Source organism: Siniperca chuatsi, linkage group LG23 (assembly GCF_020085105.1).
Source record: "Siniperca chuatsi isolate FFG_IHB_CAS linkage group LG23, ASM2008510v1, whole genome shotgun sequence".
Taxonomy (NCBI): domain Eukaryota; kingdom Metazoa; phylum Chordata; class Actinopteri; order Centrarchiformes; family Sinipercidae; genus Siniperca; species Siniperca chuatsi.
Genome location: NC_058064.1, coordinates 8,848,751 through 8,867,223, shown reverse-complemented (window position 1 = coordinate 8,867,223; position 18,473 = coordinate 8,848,751). Strand labels below are relative to the sequence as shown.

General features: G+C 39.8%; 1 protein-coding gene across 1 annotated transcript in view; it reads left to right on the top strand.

Moving 5' to 3' along the window:
• The first annotated feature begins 236 nt into the window (after positions 1–236).
• snd1 (staphylococcal nuclease and tudor domain containing 1) overlaps positions 237–18,473 on the top strand; it is a 172,981-nt gene continuing 154,744 nt past the window's right edge. Inside the window, exons 1-9 of the mRNA XM_044185773.1 lie at positions 237–582; positions 3,121–3,270; positions 4,240–4,360; positions 4,947–5,028; positions 9,760–9,920; positions 11,363–11,454; positions 12,191–12,349; positions 12,448–12,554; positions 13,179–13,269. Of these exons, the coding sequence (XP_044041708.1) occupies positions 508–582; positions 3,121–3,270; positions 4,240–4,360; positions 4,947–5,028; positions 9,760–9,920; positions 11,363–11,454; positions 12,191–12,349; positions 12,448–12,554; positions 13,179–13,269 (1,038 nt within the window). The 5' untranslated portion in view covers positions 237–507. The remainder of the gene's footprint in view (positions 583–3,120; positions 3,271–4,239; positions 4,361–4,946; positions 5,029–9,759; positions 9,921–11,362; positions 11,455–12,190; positions 12,350–12,447; positions 12,555–13,178; positions 13,270–18,473) is intronic.

The window sequence follows — 18,473 nt, the reverse complement described above, 5'->3', positions numbered from 1 at the left end:
AACAAAGAGTGAAAATTATGTAGCTGCCTACTTATAATTACAATATATATTAAACAATAACATTTTTAATATTGATTCTGCGCTCTCAAAACCCTAAACATGATTGTATTTCTTCCTGGCTACTGTTACAATATTTATACTTCTTTAGTCATTTTGTAGGGTCGTTTGTGTGAAGCTCAAAACGAAAGCTTTCCGACACACCTTGAAGGCAGCATTCGTCAATGGTTAACACTATGCTGACGTGTCGCACCTCTTGCTCCGGAAGACTTTATTTCAATTTGCCTGTGCGGGCGAGAAGCGGCTCCATTCGCTCCCATTCATTACGCTCCCCAGACCCGGAACGATTTTGACGTGTGTGTATGCATGGCAAAGTGTGTTTCCGGTATAACGTGTGTGTTGATCGGTTCTCAGCCTTTTTCTCTTGGCTTTCAGTAGAACAGTCACTTCAAAGTCCCAGCTCCCTTACCTGGTCACCCCTTAACGGCGTTATATCTCAAACCGGTGGACATGGCATCTGTTTCGGCACCAGCTCAGACAGCCCCGGCTCCGGCTGCTCCTCTGCAAAGAGGAATTGTGAAAATGGTAGGAATCCTAACATGAATATGTGAGCTCACTACGTGAGTCTAGGGATACAGCTAGTTAGCTTAGTGAGCCAAGGGCTAATGGAGGCTAAACTAACTGTCGGTTGTCATACAGCTTTAACTGAACTCGTTTGACGATATAAATACAATCGTCTGTCGAATGCCAGTGTTTGCATTATGTCACTAACAACTGTCACTAACATTCAGTTCACCTGGCGGCGGAATGGTTTACTACTAAATTTGCTAGCCTACTAATACGCTGAAGCCATTTGACGTTAGCACATGTTTGCTATCTTGCTAGTTAGCTATTAGTGGCTTAAACTAACCATTTCAGTGGGCATTTAAAGTGTATTGACAAATATTAAGCTGTCAAGTCTACTGTTATAAGACACATTAGATTTACAAGTGACAGTTATTAAGTTAATAGCCAAGCTGGCTGGAAACTAATGTGATTTGGTAACTTATTAGTTGGCTATAACGTTAACAGATGTTTAGATTCCCAGCTAACGGCTAGCTAACTGTTAGCTAACCAGCGGTTACTGTCCTGCAATTGGTGACTTAGCTATATTAAGAAAGTTTGTGGTCCGCGGTGCTGCTGAACACGGAGTTGACAGCGTTTGGGCAAACTGAATTCATTTATCTTATTGGCCACATGTAAATTACTTAACTAGCGTGAAAGCTAACATCAAAAGCGTCTCCCTATACCGTTTCATTTTTATCCCTCTCAGCGTTTCCTGAAACGTTAAATGCCATTGTGTCATATTTCAGCGGTTAAACTACCTGTTATTAACGTTAGAAAATCTAGGACTCCAGACTCTGTAGTTGTCAAGCTGTTTAATGTGTTCCGACCCTTCAAGTCACAGAAAGAGCATTTCCTCAGTGTGCTGGTTAAAACCAACCACGGGAAACTGACACGTAGCTACAACGTTCTTGCTCCTATAACTTCCCATTCATCTTGATTGTGTGTAGTCTCTGTCCGTCCACATGTCACTTCACCTTCTTTGATTTTAGATTTGGCCTAGCACTTTGTTCTAATGGCAACTGAACCTTTACTCATTTAGCTAAAGTTAACATATTTTCTCTATATATGCCTTGCATAGTTCCATAGTTTGACCTGTGAAAGGTGCCCAGTAGTATATATATTAGAGTTATGTTTTAAATGTTAAGTTGTTTTAGATGTTAGGATTAGTTAGATGTCACTCATGCTCCTCATCAACATGTACTTTATGACAGAGGGCATATTCAACACAAAATTACACTTGTCTCCAGGCATTTGAAAAGGGCTGTTTTTAGAACTATGGTAACTACTGTAAACAGGTAAGCATTGGTGTCCTCCCTTGAGAATAAAGTAGGTGAGGATGTTACTCTGTTGTAACTAACTGTTGTGGTATTATTACCCAAGGAATTGAGGGTTTTTTGCATCTCTTAGTGCATCTCTCAGTGCACCAGAGTCTGAGTAGTATTAATATGATTTTGGTGAAAAATTAATTTCAAATGAACTCTTTTTTTTTTTTTTTTTTAGCTTTAACCAGCTCTGTATTACCTTTGTCTTTGATTTATTATGCACACAGTGTACATCATTTAGTAATATAGTAGAACCTGCATTAAAGGGCCTTATCTAATGCAGTCAACTCTGTGCCTTGGGAACGGTGATCAGGGAGTCAAGCAAAGCCATGTAGTGTATTCCAAGTGGAACTTGGCCCTTTTGTAAACAGAGAAAGGGGGTAGTGCCTCTTTGCCTCTTTTTTCCATGCCTGGTCAGTGTATAAAAATTACAACTACCCTTCTGCTTAGCCTATACTTGGAGGGACTGAGTCAGATAGTGGGGAATGGTGGTGATTTGATGATAGACTTTATCTAGCTGACATCTTAGATCAACAGCCCCCAGTGATGCTCCCCACAGACACACTGGAGAGTCTGCAGATAAAAGGTGTTTGCTCAGATTCGTGTAAATGCCATGGTTGTCAAACCCAAGAGTAGGTTATCTTTTTTTGTATTTAGCTACGTTATCAGATGGCGTGATCTCACCTTGCGTTTGAATGACAGACTGTCACCATGGCAACGTGCAGTGCGAAGTTGCTTTCCAGCTCTATAATAGTTTTTCAGGCTCCTGTAACATCTTTTAAGAATTTGCTAATTTATACTTACTGTGATTTTATGAACTGGCAACTGATTTGCATCCATACAACGGGCTTAATACTTGAGCTTGGATGTAATCAACTAAATTGATGATTTCCTTATTTGCCTACCTACTGTACTTGTTTATCTTACACCAGTTTCAAATTTCAAATAGTGCTTAACAGATTGACACTTGCCTCAATGCAAATACAACGGTATTGTCTGAGAGGAAATAGAAACTGAAAGCTACCAGTAATTTCTTCCTTCCACACAATTGCAATTTTTGTGATGAATAGATTTTAAGAAGCTAGAAGAGAGTGTTTGAAGATATTATATGCATTTGCTGAATAAAACAGTGACCAATACTTTTACTGTTGACTTTATCTTCTGTAATTGACGGTCTTTATTGTCATCTCTCCAGGTCTTGTCCGGCTGTGCCATCATTGTTCGGGGCCAGCCTCGAGGTGGCCCACCCCCGGAGCGTCAGATCAATCTCAGTAATATCCGAGCTGGGGCCATGGCCCGCCGAGCTGCTCAGGGCCAGCCCGACACCAAGGACACCCCTGATGAGGTGAGCAACTCTATCCCATTGTGTTTGTGTTTATTTATATTTGTGTGTATTTGGCAAAGGCATAACAAGGTCCTGCTAAGTAGCAGCACACGCTATGATATTCCAATTTGGGGATGAATGCTGATGTGTGCATCTTTGTTTTTACTGTAGGGAGAAGATTTTGCTTAGGAATTTTTGTCACATGGCTTTGCTATCTTCTTTTACATCGAGCAGATGTAACATAATTGTGTATGAATTGGTATTCAGACCATGCCTGATTGTATAAAGGATGATGTAGCCTAAAAACATGTCAATTCTCAATTGAACTCGCAACTTTAAGATACCACTGGTGTAATCTGACATTTTCTTATCATGCCTTTGAAAAGTCCATCAATTTATTTATCACAGCCAGATGTAACTACTGTCTCTTCTGCTGCTTCTTTTTTTTAAAAATCTATTAGTATCTGACGGTTGCAAGACTGAAATGTCTGCTTTTTAGTTTTGAATACATTTCCAATTTGTCATGTCTTTTTTTTTTTTCCTTTTATCAGGTAAAAAAAGAAAATCCAATTAAATCAGCTTACAGAGATAGTTTGCTTTAACCAAGATAATATCATATGAAAAAAAGCATGTTTATTGCATTTTTTTTTAACATGACAATCACGCTGCTAATTATTGTTTGGTGGGTACTATTTTCACTTCACTACTGTGGTCTGTTATGTGTGTCTGGTGGCTGTGAAGAGGCAAATGAAAACAACCTGCAGTGGGGCCCACCAACTGCGATCATATTGTAATTTTGTCAGACAGTAATACACATTTTTTTTCAAATGAAGGATTATGTTTGTCATTGCAGCAGTATGTTTCTACGAGTACTTTTAATTCTATGGATGGGTCAACTAATCAAGTTGCATCCTTGATTAGTTGTTTGTGATTAACTTTTGATTTGATTGCCAGATGGAAGTGTAGATTAATATTTTATCTTTATTGCAGCCGTGGGCCTTTCAAGCCAGAGAGTTCCTGCGGAAGAAGCTAATCGGTAAAGAAGTGTGCTTCACTGTGGAAATCAAGACTGCTTTGGGCAGGGAGTACGGCATGGTCTACCTGGGGAGAGGTGAGTGTCCACTTCTAAAAACACACACTGGTCTTCCATAAACATTCCATAAATGTTCCCTTTCCCTTTAATTTTCAGCAGTTTATTTTTTGAAGACTAAATCAATATCATATGAAAGGGAACATGTTATACTGAATTCAACATACCTGTGATGTGGAAATCAAACAGTTACAGTCATGCAACAGTTATTAAGGGCAATTCAGTTGGCCTCTCCAGAATTCTGGGTTATGATTGTGCTATATTTTGTGCTAAAATAGCATTATAAATAGTTAAATACCCTATTTTTCAAATAGTTTGGTGGTGGTACAGTACTGTAGAGTATTTTAGAGGGAAGTTGTACCTGCTTATAGCTTATTAGCTGCAGATAATTTGTTCAATCAGCACACCTGCAAAAAGTGATTTTGTATAGTTAAGTGTCCCTCTTAACCTAAATATCAGCACTCATAATTGGCTCTTGTCCAATCAAATTACCTGACCAGAACTAACTGCTGTGTAATTGTAACCATACTAAAAAAACAAAAATCAAAAAAAAAAAAATGAGTTCTGTTTTTTTTCTGAAGTGATTTCTTCTGTCCTCTCATTTTAGACACAACAGGCGAGAACATTGCTGAGTCTTTGGTGAACGAGGGCCTTGCCACAGTCCGCAGGGAAGGAATCAGGGGGAACAAGTAAGATTTTTGCTTCTATGCTACATGTAATGTATTACTGTTTGTTTGTTTGTTGACATGAATAGTTTATATGCAGGCTGAATGGCATGACCCTTGTACACTTCCAAGTGCTTAACACTGTATTGTCAGGCATAAAACACTCACTATTAGAACATTTAGACATTACCTTGAAACTGCTATTCATGTGGAAGAAGGTTAGGTTTTTGTTTTGTCTGTAGCTCTACTTTTTGGTAAGATGACTCAAAAAGTAATTAACATTTAGATAAAATTTTGTCTACTGATATATTTTAATCCAATATCCCAAGCAATATGTGACTTTACCATATGTCATAGCTTCTCTTTGGGATATCTAATTGTTGCATATCAGACTCTTTGGTGTATTATTTTTGTTATGATGCCATAATCTACGTTGGCCGGACTGATCTCGAGTGTGTCATTATACTAGAGCCTGATATCATAAAGGCTTTCCCTCCAAAATTGTTTGCTCAGTCAGTGTGGTTGAAATAATTTTGCACATCAAATCTGGTTTTAGTTTTACAACTCTACACTTTGTTTCACAGAATGAGGAGGAAATCACTTTTGGCAACATGATTTAATCTTCTGCTTGCTAAAGCTTATAGCAGTACAACACTGGTAAATCTGCAGGGAGATATACATAAGTCCTCAACTGGTAGACTGTATAGAATTGAGATAGAGCCATGGTGTCCCAGATGGTGGCAGTATTACCCTGCTGCTACAATGATGTCCTCTGAAACCCTTTTCTGCCACATTACCCTTACGCAGTAATCCCCTAAATACACTTGCTCACCCAGCGCTATATGACAAAGTACTGTATATCCCCCCCAGTGGCAGGATTTGCACATTACACACATTACAAGCAATTTGACTCATGCTGCTACATTTGTATCTTCTAACATGAACAAAGATGATGTGAATATTTTGCCCCTAATGACCCATTTGAAGCATTCTGTGCAATGGCCCAGAACAAGCACTAATGTAAATGATGCTTTAAGTGTAAGCGGGCATCATTTGGCCAAAGGGGAGACCCATTACTCAGTGAGGACTTTAGGCCTTAGTTTTTCCCTCAGTGCACTAGTCTCCAATATCATTACCCCTCGTGACTGGCTACGTTGATCACACTAACAATGTTGTGATCATAATTATGGGGGCGATTATAATGATGATGGCTTTGGACAGTGCAGTTAAATGTGTCCAGAAGCTGACTGCGGCTTGGGAAAACGATCAGCCAATTCACAAATTTAAGGCCTGGGGCCAATGCTCAGCAGTGCAACAGAGCAGGTTGGGGCACAGTTGTCCAGGGTTGGTTTTCATTGGTTTATTAGAACAAGAATGAACACACAGTCACTCTCTTTGACACACATACACAACAAATGGAACACAAGTTGGATTGAATGCTTCACTTCTGTCAATTTATGTATTCAACTTTTGAATATGTTTGGATGCTAAATGTTGTCTTGACTAGAGATTTAAATGCAAATATGCAGATTTTTGTGTTTATCCATATTTATTATTTTAGGTGATTAGGCCATAATACTTACATGAATTGTAATTTGATATTAAATGTCAGCTAAATAATTAAATATGTATTTTTAACACGCAACTTTTTTAGTTTTTTTTTTTTTTTTTTAGTGGTACTTAACCACTTGTGGGTAAGTGCCACATCGGGACAGATGATGGATTCCAAGTAACTTTACTGCACAGATACCCTAGTGTGGAACTTGTTAAGTACTTTATTTTTTATTGGGTTTTCAGATCTGGATTCAGCAACATGTGAAAGTAGCACAAATACAGCATGACACAGAACAAGTAGGCTACTTGTCATAGGGTACTCAGACATGTATATACATTTTTATGTCCAGTTATTCTATATTTAAATGGTTAGGTTACTTGTTTGGCATCTTGATTTACTTATATGGTCCACTTTTCCCAATTGCAGTTAAAAATTAATTCTGTGATTTTTTTTTTCTTTTTTTTTTTTCTTCCAGCTTTAGCTTCTTCATATATATTGCAGTTGTCAGTCCCAGACAGATTTCTATTAATTTAAATCACACAGATGAGTTTTTTGGTTAGCTGTTGAAGGCTTCATCATTTGACTTAGTTTCACTTTAACTTGATCAAGCATAAAAAATGCTGTCCTTGGTGTTGAGCCATACAGTGATTGCTACAGATGCAGTCATCAATCACTTTTTCTCAGTCTTGCATCAGTCTCTGTCACTCTGTTAGACTTCTTGTCTTTAAAAATACTTTATCCATTCACTGAGGTGGCTAGACCCTAAAAAATGGTCAGATTCCATGGCATTCCCCTCCCCTTTTTTGAAAAATTAAAACCACAGACTGATTGGTTTATATAATGCCCACCAGAGCAGAAGGGAGCTACATTAACATAGAGACCAACGGTGCTTATAACCCCCCCTTTTTAACTGGAGCCCCAGAGGAGTTGTGGTTGAGGGGTGTTAATGTCTGGGGGATGAACTGTGCTCATTTGGGGCTAGCTGCTCACTAGCAGTGGAACCCTTCCAGTGGAGCACACTGGGGAACATGACTTCCTACACCCTCTTCAAACTGTACAAAGACAACAGGGAGCTGTAAAACAGCTTGCTAAGGTTCAACATTTTGTATCTATTTAAAGTATTTTTGGTTGCACAAGGGAGCCATATGGAGATGAAAGATGTAGCCTACAGCGTGTTCAAATATAAGGGAATTGGAATTTTTTTTCCCTTGGTCCTTTGTTTCTCCAGTAATCTGGCTCAGTATTGTACTTTCTTACCCATCAATATCTGTTTTGATTTGAAGCAATGTATTGGTTGGAAGGAGTCGCTGACCTAAAAAGAAACCAGTCTATTTGGAGACATGGATAAGTACACTATCATCTGCCTCCACACATAAAGTTATTTCTATATCTTTACCAATCTCTGCTGAGTTGCTTTCCATTTATGTCTGTGGCTTTACAATGTCTGCTTTCCTTGATTGCATTATCAGTTTCTCTCACTCTATCTTTGTAGCTTTCTATTCCTGTTTAGCACTTAAATTCTAAGTAGCTTAAATACAGTTGACTTCTTACAAAAAGTTTCACTGTTGTTGCTCAGTAAACAAGAAACTGTTTTGATTCAATTTGAAGTTGGTAGCTAAATTAGTGTAAAGGGGGAAAGAAAACTAGATGGCTTTTGGGCATGAGTCCAAAAGCCCAATTAGGAACACACAGCTGGAGAACAGGCTACATGTGTGTCTATGTGTGTGGCATTTTAATTGAGACCCACTTTGTTGCCTCTTCAAGCTCTAGTCACCATCACTACTCCCATATCAATCGGGCAGCCTTTACTTCTTGGAAAAACAAAAGCCTGTGGCCATTTGAAGTAATGAATAATTAAAGTTGTACAAGGGCCCTCAAAAAGCATTAGGCTGCACAATTTAGAGAGCCAGCATAGAATTAATTGTGGCATTTGTAGCCAGCTGCGTATTTGCTTTTGAAGGAGCTGTCAAACACTGTTATTGTCTCTTCACAAAATGCGCTGATACATTTTTACTCCGTTATAATCTGGTCATCAGCTGGTTACCACTAAAACAACAGTGCAGTGTCAGGCACAGCTTTATACAGCTCTTAATTCAACAAAGCTGGAGCTTTACCAAATCCTTACTTATACAGTCCCATACATTTAATGAGCACTTGTTGTACGGGTTGAAGTTAACAACCAATGACAGTTTTGTTGCACCGAAAAGTTACTGTTGTTGTAATTAGATGAATTGTAATAATGGACCCAACATGATAGAAGTTTCCTTTCACATCGGCCACAAGTTGTTGTAATTGTGGTTCTTGTAATGCTGATATTTGCCTATTGGGACAAAGATTTTGGTAGCCCATGTTTTGAACACAGCCTGGATAAGTGCAATTTGAACATGTTAAACTTTAAAGGGGAGCAACCTTTTCTGCTCGTTAGGTATGGTGACTATCCGTTTCTGACTGGTGTGAAATTATTTGCAACTTGTTAAGAGGCTGAGCTAGCAGTGTTATTATAGATTATATATATATATATATATCTATATGTATATAGCAGGTTGTCAAGAGAGTTTTATGGCACTCAAAGACCCTCTGATCTTTATAGATGTGTTTGTCACCTAGTTAATAGCAATATTTTAACTTGAGCTATTACAATTTTAGTGCACCAGTGTTCCCTAACAGCAATTTCATTTTTCATTTTCATTTTCAGCTGGTAAGGAGCCATCTGTGAAAGTTTCATTATCAGTTTGACTTAGCTGCAGGTTCCAGTAGTGGGCCAGGTTTCATGCTACTTAACTAATTCATTAAAGTAAATTTAATAAAGTTGCTGTGGAGGTTTCATTTTGGTTTCTTATTTTATGAAGTAAAATTCATTTCTAATTGTGCTAGTCTGTTAAAATTAAATCAGACTGCCCATCTTAAGGTGTTCAGCCTTCCCACTGTGGCTGCATGCACTTTCTTCTAAAGGCGATGGCTGGGAAAGAGCGGGAAAATATTTGTGCTGTATTCACAACTTTTTTACATTTGTAAAAAACAGCAGCAAAAAACTCAAATGGATTAAAGTCAAACAATCATGTTGTAAGAAGGCTGTACAGCTAAGTTCTATTCCCTACATTTACAGAGAGCAACATGTCGATTTTTATCACTTAACAGTTATCCAGAGTTTTAAATGTGTTTTGTGGGTGCTTTTTGTTCCTTTTTGTGTGTGTGACCAGTCCAGAGCAGGCCAGACTCTGTGAATTGGAGGACCAGTCTAAGGCTTCCAAGAAGGGCTTGTGGAGTGAGGGTGGCGGTTCACACACCATCCGTGACATGAAGTACACCATAGAGAATCCCCGCAACTTCGTTGACTCCTTGCACCAGAAACCTATCAACGGTAATGAGTTTTGGAGGGACATGCAAACATCCAAACACACGCATACAGAGAAAGCTTGGCCTAGGAAATAAAGACACATGGTATATAAAAACACACAATATTACATAAGCCTCTATTTTCCCCTAAAAGCCACATTTGCAGGCTGTGTCAGAAATCAACATTTTATCAGATATTTCGTTCTAAATATCCACTTCAGGGCATGTAATGGTACACACTATATGCCCCTTGACTGGCTCATTCCTCCAGTCTCTCTTCTCTGACACTACCCGAGTGGTAATGTGCCACTCAGTTCATTTCCAGTCGACTGCCCTTAACAGTGGCTCAGCTCATTTCACTACCCTTTTAATTGAATGGGAAAATGAACAGGGGAAGGCTTTTTCGTTCTTTTATGTCTTGTTCTTACCATTCATGAGAGACAGTCAGGGTTGCTTTAAAATTGGAGGCAGCAATCCAGCCGAAGCGCTTTAAATGTGCTTTGAGTTGCTGTGGTTGAAAACCGAAATGCCAATTTCTCTCTCATCTGCTTATGCCGACACACACATACACGTTTACGTGCACACAAGTCATACACCAAAAGAAGGCATACAGAGACTAAGAGAACCCATCATAAAAATACCATTTAGGGGTGAAATGCCTTTCACACAGGTGAATCACATCCTGTCCAATTTCTTTAGAGTAGTACTTTAGAGGTCAGAAGCGACAGTTGAGTGATGTGATTTTGGAGAAAAATATAATGTAGCACCTCAAAAAGCTTTCCAAATAAATTGACCTTGTCTCAAGCTTTGATATGTTGCATATAGCAAAGTCAAAACTTTAAAGTGATCCTGCACCAAAAATCTATCTTTTTAGTATGAAGTACTTACCTCTGTAGGCTTGAAAGGTAGCTGTAAAAACAAACACTAGCAATATGTGGCCTTCTTCTTCCCAGAGATCAATGGCTGTGGTCAGCTTGAGTTTATGCTGGTTACAATGGATTTCAGTAGGGAAAGTATCAAAACATCCAGAGAATTTTCTCAAATGCACTTCTCCACTGTCCATCCGTAGGCTCAGTATGTTCCAAACATTTATTGTTTTGGCAAAATATGGCTATATACACTACTACACTACTTGCATCTGAGTGTTGACGCCATGACAATTTTCCTTCAATTTTCCTTGAAGGAAGATTTAAATAAATGAAATAAATTCAGATATTCATTGGTCTGGCCCCGATTAAACTTGGGGCAGCTTTCCTGAAAGAATCAGATGTTGGGTTTCACCCTTGATCCCTAACCATTAAATCCTCCATTTTCCATTATGAAATATTGTACTCATAAGGTAAGTATTAGCTTTGTCCAGCCCACAAATATGAAAATCTAATCCGAGAGCTTGATGTCTGTATGATCATTGTAATTCAGCACGCTGTCCTCTCCCTCAAATGCTTCTACATTCTGTTCCTCCCCCAGCCATCATCGAGCACGTGCGTGACGGCAGTGTTGTTCGTGCCTTGCTGCTCCCCGACCACTACCTGGTCACTGTCATGCTATCTGGAGTTAAGGTAACCACCTATCACTTGCTGCAATTACAAATGTGGTGAAATGTGAACTGTTGAGCTCATTCATTATTTTTGACAAACTGTTTGTTTTAGTCAGGAGACTACAGTAACAATAAGTAGTGAACAAATAAATAAATGCACGTATGGCCAACCACATGTAGATGAAATTACTGTGGTTTGACAGTTTCCTCCACACCCGTCTTTCTTCACTTTACTGTCACAAAAACTATTAATGTTTTTAGTGTTTTAAGGTAAACAGTCCATCCACTAAATTTCCCCATCAATCTCTTTCACCAAGCCCAGCTTTGCCAATGAACCACTTGCGATAACTAATCTTTTTCATCTCCCACTTGAAGATATTACATCCATTTCAAGGTGTTCTTTGTTTCGTTGTTCAAAGGCTTGTCTGCTCGTCGCGCCTGTTGTGTTTATATCTGTCTGGTGTTTTGCCACCCTCAAAGGAGAATACAGATAGCATATACAGCAAGGTGACATCGATTAAAAGTGGATAACAGTAGTATACAGAAAAAACAGATTGTATCAAAACGTGTGCGCAAAAAACCTCCTAGAGTCACTGGTTGACTGCTGGGAATTGCAGTAGACAAAATGTGTGCTCGTGTTGCAATGGTAATGTAATCAATCAAATTGGACACATTTGAACATTTCCCAATGCTTGCAAAATACCTATTGATTGAGGTGTGAGTGTTATTATGTTAATGTGTGTTTTCCTTCTCTCTAGTGTCCCACATTCAAGCGGGAAGCAGATGGTACAGAGACACCAGAGGCATTTGCAGCAGAAGCCAAATTCTTTACTGAATCCCGTCTTCTGCAGAGAGACGTTCAGATCATCCTGGAGAGCTGCCCCAACCAGATCATACTGGGCACCATCCTTCACCCAGTAAGACGCAGGAGGCGGCACCCGGTGGTGGAAGTGTCATTAAAATTCTGTCTGTCTCATAATTGTTTTTTGACTTTCCCTGTTTCCCTTTGTGTCAGAATGGCAACATAACAGAGCTCCTGCTGAAGGAAGGGTTTGCCCGCTGTGTGGACTGGTCCATGGCTGTTTACACCCAGGGAGCCGAGAAACTCAGAGCTGCTGAACGGTACGCAACTGTGGACACACAGAAAACAGAACTTTAGTTGAATAGATGGTTGGTTAGATGTTTGTCAAAACTGTTGGAAGTGCACAGGTCTGGAAGATACTAAAAACTACACAGGAAAATTTCGGATGTTTATTAAAAATTCTTGTTGTTTTCTAATAATCATATTAAGCATTTTATTCATTGGCAGATGAGCTCATCAAGTCATGTCATATATTATTAAATTCAGCTGTTGCTCAGCTGACAGAGAAAAGTTTAGGAGCTAAATTTACAATATATTTGGTTCTGAAAATCACTGATTTGATACGAGACATAATGAATAAAGAGAGTGCATGCAGATTCTTGAGGTATTGAAAATAAAGTACAAATTAAATAGTATACAAATGTATGTTACCACTACTCGAGATGAACAATCTCACACTCTTCCGCTGCAATGATATTCATTCTCTACAATAATTGCAGCAATGACTATGGGTTAATTATGTTGGAATTTTCTCACTTTAATGAGCCTTTTTCCAGCCAAATGTATAATTTTAGTCTCTTGATTAAGCCCTTTATGTCCTAAAATGTGGTTGATGTTGCTACCACTACCACTGATGATGATGATGATTTTTTTTTCTTGGCCAGATCTGCTAAAGAGCGCAAGGTCCGCATCTGGAAGGATTACGTGGCACCCACAGCCAACTTGGACCAGAAGGACAGGCAATTTGTAGCCAAGGTGAGGTCCTGAAGTGGCTTTTATAAGCTGTGTCCCATTGGTAAAGGTGTCTCTAATTGACACTTTTTCTTTGGCCCCTAACATAATGTCTTTCAATTTGGATCATCCTGCTTGCATTGAAAGTCCTCACCTATCTTTATACTACAGAGAAAAAGCAGAAGGTATAAAACTTTCAACATGACATGCAGACATTATCTACTGTGAAAAAGACTTGGCTTCAGTGCTAAGGGGAAGCCGGTTGTTTCCTTTGCTTCCACCGCTTGATGTCTACTGCAGCATTTCAAATTTTCTCCCAGCACTGCAGCAAAAGCAGAGCCACTTTGAGGCTTCTAACGAATCATATTCTCCTGACACCTCTTATTTTCACATTTGCACCCCACACTGAATAAAAATAAGAAATACAAATCCCTTCACTAAAGGTACTAGGAGGAATGCTTAACAGCAACCTTGAAGCACTCCCCAGTCAAATTAGGGCCAAATCGCTGGTGTATGCTGTAGCAGCAAAACTACAGACATTAGCGTTGGAGGTTATTGGCCAGGGCCTCAGGGGAAAAGAAGTGTCCTTAATATCAAGTACAATGGAGTGCTCTCCCTCCTAGTTGTCAACACACATTAGTTCAAATCAAGTGAGACGGACTGCTCTGTACCTTTTTGGTAATACAGTTTTACTATGAGATGACATGTTATAGTGTCTCAAGTTGAAGCTTTAACGTAGTAAAGCAGCTCTAACCTTAAAACATCAGCTTTAAATCTGGTTTCCTCTGTGTGCATTTTGATGAGTTGCACCCCACCCTTCCCCTTCAGTTGATATATTTTTCTCTAGGAATGGAAAAAAAGTTTGATACCTCTAAAGTTTGTCTTTTGTCTGTGTTTGCTCCCTCCAGACCCTGAACTGAAAAATTCATGGCTAGCCTGAGGGTTACATAAAAGGTGTTGCTTTGGCAATTTGCTTACAGAATGAATTTGATAAACTGCGCACGCATAAAGAAGGCGCAAAAAGAAACTATGTGTGTGTATATTTTTTCCTGAGTCAGGGAAGAGACTAGAGAAAGGATAAAACATTTATATTATCAGTGTGAGCTGCTCTCAGATTTCTCTGAACCCCCTCAATAAAATAGGGTTGGATGTGGGGAGTGGTGAGCTCAGGAGGGTATGTGGAAAAAGAGGCAGAAAAATGGCAAAAAAAGAGGTAGAGGGTCAAAGAATAAATTGAAAGTGTGAGTTTGTATGGAGAGGTATAATGAGACTTAGGGGAAGAAGTATGAAAATACATGAGAAGTGAAAGTCAGGAAAAAAACACCTAATCATAGATCCCTGGGACTAAGTGTGTCCTTTCTCTGGCATCCTTGCAGTTTTTATCTTTTTTTTTTTTTTTTTTTTTTTTAAACTGCTACGGTACTACACTGCTGATGCCCCCAGTTAAACCTTAGTGTACTTTATGATCTCTGTAGGACTTTTCTCTGCCCTCCTTCCCCTGCAACTTCTCTCCCACAAAAGAGCCACAGAGGAAGTTTGCTCCATGTCAACTGCTGCTGTGTTAGTCGGTTTGTTTAGGGGATAGAAAGCCATCAGCAGCTCCTGAGACACCACGCCTTGGGCAAAAGACTTCTCCAGATTATCACCTTATGTAGTTTATGTGGTTAAAATGGAACCATTTTCTATAATATAAATATGATCCAAGATAGCTTTTGAAGTTGTTCATAATAGGGTCAAAGCCTCTAAAATGGCATTCGGACCGTCTGACTCAAAACATTTTTTGTTAAAAGTGGGAGAGTTGTGATGGGAAACATGCTAACCTTGCAACTGCTTGAGCCATTTCAAAACTAAGTACATATTGGACAGGCTAAGGTTACTCAGGCCTGTCATTGCCCCTCCATACTTGTCCCTGTGACATTAGTCAGCACCTAATACTGCAATGCACCGACTCTCTCAGGGACACATCTATCCATCAATCCCATCATCATTCACTCCTCCTCTCTTCTTGTCCACTCTACTTTTCACTTCTTATTATGTGAGTGATGGATAGAGTGGAGAGGCAGAGCAGGTCCAATCCCCACAAGTCAATCCTGCTGACGCATCTTCCGTTTCAGCTGTCTCGCCTCTCTCCTCCCACTTCTACTGGGACTACTGGAGAAGTGGATGTAGGCCATATCCCAATAGTCTTACTCTCCCCTCCTTTCCTTTCTCTTTCCCTCCGCTCTCCTGGGTAACCACCGACCTGTGAGGTGATGGATAAAAGGTGACGTGGTGTAAACCCCTTTACCAGCCTCTCATCACTAGATTGTCAGGAACACTACCACTGTTGCTTTTAGGTCGACCAAGTCCAAAAGAATATGGTAGTTAAAAAGCAAAACTAGTGTGTGTATTTGCAATGTCTGAGGATTATATACGTAACCGTTTTTGGCAGTAGTATAGATGTTTTTTGTGAAGCAGATATAGATGTCAGATATTTTCCCAGCCATCTATGCTAATATCGTATACAGCTATACATTTCTGTGCTAGTTCTAATACAAAGGCAAAACAGGTTACGTTTTCCAGACATTCTAACCTAAAGGTGGATGTGTTTTTTCATACTTAATTTTATCCTGTTGCCACTTGGACAGCAACAGGATAAAAGCATGGAATTACATACTCAGCCAGATTAGCATTAAAAATAATACTGGACTCACAAGATTTTAAAGGTGACAGTGGCTAGTACAAATATTATACTGATGTGTATGTGCTATTCTGCACAGCTTTGTTTGGATGGAAATCCATATGAAGTTACTCAATGTTACCCTTGATTTACATGATATTCCACCTCATGATAATATTCCTGAGTGGTATAGTACTTATATAAATGTATTTTCTGGCCTATGTTGGGAGTAAAAAAAAACTTGAAGAGAAGTACTCTTGAATGGACTAGTGCATTAGAGCAATTGAAGGTCTTGTTAGATAGAGAGAGAATAGTACACCTTAACAATAGTTAAGAGGGGAAGAGATGACATGAGGGCCTCTTTTGGCTGTTAGTATACTTTACATCCCAGTTAAAATAAGTCAGACAGAATGGTTACAAGGTCAGACAGCTTCTTGAAGAAATTAAGAAGTCACATTTGGGAAAGATGATGAGAAAAGGGTATATTGGTTTGTGCCCCAGTTAAAATTTGTGAAGCGATTGGGTCAAAAAGTCTCTTTGGATTATTGGTACCTGTCCCAGGATAATGTCCTCACAAAGCGTTACATACTCATCAGCCACCTTTTTCCAGCAGCACCCAGGGACTACATGCCAGCTCAAGTTGTTTATCATCACATCGAAAACACCACTAGTTTATTTGAAACCATGTAATTTGGATGACAAATCATCTCCACTGGCAGCAAGACTGAAAACACTGCCATAGGTGTTGCTTTTGAGGGAGATGATCTGACATGAGTAATGAGCAAGTCCTGGCTAAGCCCTTGCTTGGCCCTGTGGTTAAAACCAACTTAATGGATTGGACTGACAACCAACACAGTCTCAGACAGTAGCCAAAATCTTCGTTTCGCTATGACTGATCTTGGCCACTGCAGATGTCATGTCAGCCATGGACAGAGGGTGGCAGTAGATCCCCACCTCTCGAGTATCAAATTGGACCAGTGAGTCATGCTCCCGCTTATTTGTCTTCTCTGCCTGCTCACTCGACCCTCATGGCAGCTACTTTTGCTAAGACTTTTTGCTCTAGTTTTCTATCTATTCTCAATCTTTTCCTCTGTCTCCCTTCTTGTGATGTTTGCTGAGAGATTGCACTCTGTCTTTCTGGCTCGCTCCATCTTTCTGTTCCTCTATCTTGGTGTGTGTTGATCTGTCCTCCTTCGCCTCTCTCGTCTCGCCTCCTCCGGCTGATAATTAGCCAGTAGATGCTGAGCCATTTTCTTCTGCTCCTGCCACATTCTCTCTCTTGCACTTTATTTACTTGGGCAGGCCACAAAATGACCTTGTTACAGTGTGAATTTGTGTAGGCTGGTGTGCGTGCATGTGTGTATGTCGCTGTGTGCATGCATGCTCCCCCTCGCACTTACTCATTACACCTCTCCCCCTCTCTGTCTCTCTCCCTTCTGCTCCCTATGTCTCTGTATCGCTCCCACTCAGCTCAGTGATTAGTATATGATGTATTTTGGCTGCTGTTGTGGGTAGCCTATTTAGCATGTGGGCTGGTCTAATTTCTGTTCTCTGGTGGCAAATGCAATGGTTGATTTGTTTTTATGGAATAATGAATCTCCAAACGAGCCTAATATACCTGGATTTGTGTCTGCCATGCATGTTATCAAAAAGGTTCAACTCAACCTTAATAACTCAAAAGGATTTTTGGTTGTTTTGTTTTTCTACCACACAGTCAGCCTCACAACACCCACATGGTCCAAATTGTGCAAGAAACATAGCATAGACCTGCTTCTCTCACTTTTAGGACTTTAGCTTGAGCACAGCCGACATATGAACCACAGATTGAGTAATGATGAGGCCATTTAATGCACGTGTGGGTGGAAACATGTGTAGGGCGATTGATTTCTCGGCCTACTTAAAGGCTCTTGGTTTGGATGCCTCCTCCATCTCAGTCACATTATACCCCCAATCTGTCTTCTTACTTGGGAGGGCACAGGCACATAGAAAAGCACATACATAGACTGGGTTGAGTTGCAAATATTTATTCCACACTCCATTGTTATTCATGACTTTTGATGAGTCTAAATTTCTTTGAGATTTCTATACTTTGAGGACTAGGACTGCAGTTTCCAGATCCCCATATACAGTTCTGAGTGCTTTTGTCAATGGTTTTCTTCATTGGAAACCAATGCTGTAGTTGTATGCAAGACTAATACTCTACGGTACCTGCTATAAATTGTGGTTGCTACCTTCGGTACACAGAAATAACATTTAAATGCCAAACATAAATTAGTCTGTGTCTGTAGTTATACTTGTAAAGGTCTCCAGAACAAAGTGCTGCCAGCCAGTTGTTGGGCAGAGGGCTGTGTAATGCTCTACCAGTCTATCTTTAACAGGATGTTTGTGTTTTAAAGCTCTTTCTCTTGCACTCTGTCTCCCTCCCCCCTGGTGCCAATCCCCTAGATAGCAAAACGTCCTCGCTCTGTCCTCCAAACCTTGCCGGCCTGCTGGGACGACTTAGCTCGCTTACTTACTTACTCAGTCACTCAAGGATCACTCTTTCTTACCTCGCACTCAGTGCCTTCTG